Here is a 6,000-nt window from a genome sequence, read left to right on the forward strand (position 1 = left end):
GATGTTCCACCCGACAGACAATTTGCATCATGCCACTACTACCATTTTGTTTAGTTTTTGTCATGTGTAGTCATTTACAATTCAACACAACCGGTTTGTTTGGTTTGCATTGTTTATTAAGACTATTGTGCACATTTAGTTTACATAGTTTGATCATTATAGTTGTTAAAAGTTGGTTCTTTAAGTTGTATTCAAATGCCTTTGGTCTCATTGTTTGGGTTACCTGGTTGCTTCCTGGATTGGCAAAAGATGAGGAAGAGGGTGGAGCCAGCTTTTAAAGGGATAGTTCACCCCCATAATCACTTTTTTCCTATCGATTAGTCACCCCATGGAGACTTGAATTCATGGATGTTTATTTAGAGTTATGTTCAGTTGACCTCTTTTCAGGGCCCTATAACTTGTTTGTTGGAATGTTAATCGTTTGTTTTGGAAATTAAACAAACCGTTGAGTTTGAAAAACCTGTGTTGTTGCCTTTATGCTTTGACTGCTTGGTCCCTCCCAGATAGGCTACTATGTAGGCACTAAATAATGCACTGCCTTGCGGATCTCACAGGCTATCATAACACCAATAAAACCATTACTATACCAATGACAACAGTCTAGCCAAGCGGTTCTCAAAAATGTTCGTGTCAAGGACCCCCCAAAGTGATACATATTTGGCCATGGACCTCCATCTGAAAAATATTTTGTGCCAGGGACCCTTTATAAGGGAAGATTTGTGATAGAAAGTTTCAAAATTGTTAAAAAATGTTTCACAAATCGATCTGCATGCTCACAACGGGAGCGGATCTATGTTCCCTGCGTACCTAACCCTGAATCCTAAAGGTAAGTGGGGAACATAGAACCTGGGGAACATACAGTAGGGATGATGCCCTCACAACATGTCACATTGTGACATGTTTATAACGTGCAAGCTCATAACGTGTTATGAGCTTGCAGATCGGCTATTCCTGAACAGCCTGAGTGTAAAATAAACAGATGTTGATGCCAGACAGACAGACAGACAGACAGACAGACAGACAGACAGACAGACAGACAGACAGACAGGTATATACCTGTTTAGATGCAGTGCTCTGAGGTTCTCCAGATCGGCGAAGGCGTGGGGGGTGATGTAGGAGATGGTGTTCCTGGATAACGTCAGGTCCACCAACCTCGTCATGTTCGCAAAGTCTTTCCTCTTCACACTGAGGACACAAGACAGACAGATAGGTTAAATATGTTCTCATTTTTAGATTTCTTTGGCTATTCAAAAATAGCAGATCTACAAGCTCAGAGCTACGAGCTTGTAGATCTGCTATTTAAAAAAAAAAACTTTGCAAATGCATTTTTTTAAAGCGAACATTTGTAACTGAAATCTTTGCTTCTGGGGGTCCCTGGAAAAGAACATTTCAGATGGGGGTCCGCATGCCAAATACATATCTAAAAAACAAAAAACAAATCCTAACAGTAGGCTTATGTTGCTATATTAGTGGTGCTCCAACATGTCAAGGACCATCCAAAATTATATGTATTTGGCCACGGACCCCCATCTCAAAATATGTTGTTCCAGGGACCCCCCAGAAGCACAGATCGGAGTTAAAAATGTTTGCTTTGAAACAAATATATTCAAAGATTTGCACAAACTGTCCATGACTTTTCAAAACAATTGCAGATCTACAAGCTCGTAGCACGGTACTCTGTGCGCGCTATGAGCTTGTAAGTCTGCTATTTTTGAATAGCCAAAGTATACAAATACTGATTATAGTTGAAGTCTAAAATGACACAGATGCAACCATCTGACTACTTAACACAGGCAGCAGCCATTCGGCACACAGAAGACGGCCAAAACATAGACATTTCAATCTATAAGGCCAGAACACATTAAATAAAAAAAAGATTGAGCACATGAAAGTAATTTGAACTGCTTGATGTAATATTAAAATAACGAACTAGTTATTTTATTCTAAATGTGTTGATGAATGAAAAAAGTAGGTCAATCTCTGAATAATGCATGGTTACAAAATGAACTGCTTTTCTCCAGAGCATTTAAAATAAGATCTTGTTTGAATATCATATTTAGTATTCCAAAAGGCCTGTATATGTGCACTTTTGTTCTCTTCTGAGGTTTGTTCATAATAGATCTTTTTTTTTTTTTTTTTTTTTTACTTAAATCTTTGCTTCTGGAGGTCTCTGACAGAACATATTTTTGAGATGGGGGTCCGTGGCCAAATACATATCAATTTGTGTGGTCCTTGACTTGAGAAAGTCTGTTTCCAGTGCATTGGGAAGTGCACTGGCAGGGACGTGCACAGATAGACTCTAGGTGGTGCTAGAGCACCTGCCCTTTGCCCTCTTGACCAGAAGTGCCCTTTTGAAAAAAAGAAAAAAAAGTTTACAGCAGGGGTCTTCAACAGGGGGTCCGGGACACCTAGGGGGTCCTCAGAGTTACTACAGGGGGTCCGCCAAATCTTTATGTTATATAATTTTTCTTTTTACCATAACCACTCGAAACCTAGCATCCCTTTTCTGAGGAGAACTTTAAAAATAGCAGATCTACAAGCCCACAACGCCTCGCGCTGCGAGGCGTTGTGGGCTTGTAGATCGGCTATTTTTGGCAAAGAGGTATAGGTGTAGAGGTAAAAAAGAGCAGACCAAGTAAACAAAAAAATATATAATTTACTTGAGCACCTGCCCCTCAAAATGTCTGTGCACGCAACTGTACACTGGAGTCAAATAAGAGGCTGGCCAGACGGATAAGCGAAGAGAGAAGAAAAAAAAACATCTGCCGAACATCCAGAGTCTGCTGACCAGAACTGTGAAAATCAGTGTGACAGGCCTGAAAATTGCTTTTTATGAACATATTAATCATTCTTAATTTGGCACACATTTGTGCTTAAAAGCAACATTGGATTAAGATTGCACAGTCATTTGTCTGCAGAATTGAAATGTGTAAAAAACAATTTTATGCAAATGTCTCAACGAAGAAATGTGTCTATATGTTAATTAACAGTTTAAACTATTTAGGCATATTTAGGAGAACATAACGTCTGAAGGTGATCTACATTAAGATGTATTGGAATAATTACATGTACACTCATTATGTTGGCATTGAATGTCCTCCAACAGACAGCTGTAGACAGTAGATAGACATACAGACAGACAGACATACAGACAGACAGACAGACAGACAGACAGACAGACAGACAGACAGACAGACAGACAGACAGACAGACAGACAGACAGACAGACTTAAGCCTGTCACAATTATTACATAATCGCCTAATCCCAATTATTTGAGATAATCACAATTATTTTGGATAATCCTCATAATCCTCATAATCGTTTCTATGAAAATGTTCATACATTTTCAAAGATTTTCCAAAAATAGCAGGAATAGCAGATATACAAGCTTGTAAGCTTGTAGATCAGCTATTTCGGCTATTTGTTTTTAAAGCATAAAATGACTAGATAATGTCAGTCATAGGACAGCCAAATAGCCACAAGTCACAAAAAGCTTTTCTTAAAATCCCAAATCTCACAATGCACACCGACTTCATGTCCATTATGTTTATATATGGTCTCTGTCGGGTGGAAACCTCATAGGGTACTCATCAAGTAGGGTGTTAATTTACCAAACAACAGAAAAGGTTAGAATATGGATATAAGAGGTTTCTGTCCGACAACAACGATATATATACAGTATGTATGTTTTTTCCCATTATGGAACAAGCAGTTGTGGGCCACATTATGCACCCGGTTCACATGGAACAGCACCCCGGGGTGCTGACGCTCTGTGCATTGGAACAGCACCGGTGCTGACACTGTGTCCATTGGAACAGCACCCCAGGGTGCTGACACTGTGTCCATTGGAACAGCACCCCAGGGTGCTGACACTGTGTCCATTGGAACAGCACCCCAGGGTGCTGACACTGTGTCCATTGGAACAGCACCCCAGGGTGCTGACACTGTGACCATTGGAACAGCACCCCAGGGTGCTGACACTGTGTCCATTGGAACAGCACCCCAGGGTGCTGACACTGTGACCATTGGAACAGCACCCCAGGGTGCTGACACTGTGACCATTGGAACAGCACCCCAGGGTGCCACCACTATGTCCATTGGAACAGCACCCCAGGGTGCTGACACTGTGTCCAGTCAGTCTGTGTGTTATTCATTAGATGTGGAACCGCTGGGAGCCATGTCACATGTAGACATCACATACTAGCTTCATAGCTGTCCACAGGTCTGCTAATAGCAACACTAGTATAGAGTCACCACAGCAACATTGATACAACGAGAGCTATACTAGCAAGTGGTTGAAAAGGTCAGTAATATCAGTCAGCCACGGTATAGAATCGACCTCACCCCCTAGAATTATCCTCGTGTTCCTTCTTCACACCTTTGGCTGATATATGCCAGTTTACTATGCAAGGGATAATTGACGGGTCACCAGTCATTATTGATAAATAAATCCCGACAGGATGATTAGGCACCGACGCTTAGAAGAGCTGCCTAACCATCCTGAAGGGATTTATTTATCAATAGTGACCGGTGACCCGTCAATTATCCCGCTTATTACATGGCTACTTAGGGTGCGTTCGGAAATACAGCACTGAGCGTACTGGCCAATACAAACTAATAGGCGAGTGCGCTCCGGTGCGCAATTTCCGAACGCACCCTTAATAAATAAATCAATAAATTGACCCAAAAGTAACAACACAACGTACAACAAAACAAGTATTTCCTTGTTTACGGCAATGAAAGTATTCCGTAAGTGTTGCCGCTGGGCGGACAGGGTCACCTCGGTCAATTTGTGGTTACTGCATTGTCTATTTCTCGCTTCAAAGGTTTTCAAAAACATTCTTGAGAGCAACGTTTAGTCGTAAATGACATGGTGTGTTTGTTTACATGGCTGTCATGTTGGATACGGCATACAATCACCACAGTTTACGCCTCAGGTTATACCATTTTTTTAGGGTCAGAAATGGCACACTGAAGGGTGGCAATGGCCTTCATGACCAGTGGTGGAAAGTAACTAAGTACATTTACTTAAGTACTGTACTTAAGTACAATTTTGAGGTATTTGTACTTTACTTGAGTATTTCCAATTTCCAATACTTTTACTTCTACTCCACTACATCTCAGAGGCAAATATTGTACTTTTACTCCACTGCATTTACTTGAAAACTTTAGTTACTAGTTACTTTTCAGATATAAATTATGATATAATGAAACATACATAAACCACTTTAAACCTATTTTAAACCTAGGCTATTTGAAAATACTTTTGTACTTTTACTCAAGTAATTTTTTATTCTGGACTTTTACTTGTAACAGAGTATTTTGCATATTGCAGTATTGGTACTTTTACTTAAGTAAAGAATTTGAGTACTTTTTCCAACACTGTTCATGACCTTCTGTGAAAGCCCTGCATTGAGTTGCAGTATTAGCAGCATTAGCACTGAGTCGTTCTCACCTGGTGACAAAGTTGTCGGCCAGTCGTAGCTCCACCGTGTGCCTGTCGATGTTGGGCGGGACGAACAGCAGGCCCTTCTTGGCGCACAGGGTTGCCAGGTTGGGCGACAGTATCTGGCACACGCAGCGCTTCGGGCAGACCTGTGCCCTCACTGCCATGGCAACCGCCAGCATCAAACACATCAAGAACCTCTCCATGGTTACCACCGCCTCCACCACCACACCCCCGCCCCGATACTACACCTAGAGAGAGAGAGAGAGAGAGAGAGACAGAGAGAGAGCGAGAGAGAGAGAGAGAGAGAGAGAGAGAGAGAGAGAGAGAGAGAGAGAGAGAGAGAGAGAGAGATTAATTCATTTGAAATAATCCTATAATGAAATAGTTTATGACAATGAAAATCACCAGGGGTGAAAGTGGAAAGTGGCTTGATGTTCTTGCCTGAACTATTACCCCAACCTTCACCTCCTAGTGGTGGAAGGAGTACTCACATTTTTTTACTTAAGTAAAAGTATCAATACCGCAATGCAGAAATACAAGTAAAAAGTCA

At 41.2% G+C, this 6,000-nt stretch overlaps 1 protein-coding gene across 1 annotated transcript in view; it reads right to left on the bottom strand.

Moving 5' to 3' along the window:
* LOC311036154 (leucine-rich repeat and fibronectin type-III domain-containing protein 5-like) overlaps positions 1-5,653 on the bottom strand; it is a gene marked incomplete at both ends in the record, with an annotated part of 82,122 nt that extends 76,469 nt beyond the window's left edge. Inside the window, 2 exons of the mRNA XM_084044681.1 lie at positions 1,057-1,185; positions 5,457-5,653. Of these exons, the coding sequence (XP_083900807.1) occupies positions 1,057-1,185; positions 5,457-5,653 (326 nt within the window). The remainder of the gene's footprint in view (positions 1-1,056; positions 1,186-5,456) is intronic.
* Positions 5,654-6,000: the final 347 nt, after the last annotated feature.

Source organism: Gymnoscopelus microlampas, assembly GCF_963454915.1.
Source record: "Gymnoscopelus microlampas genome assembly, chromosome: 20".
NCBI classification, from domain to species: Eukaryota; Metazoa; Chordata; class Actinopteri; order Myctophiformes; family Myctophidae; genus Gymnoscopelus; species Gymnoscopelus microlampas.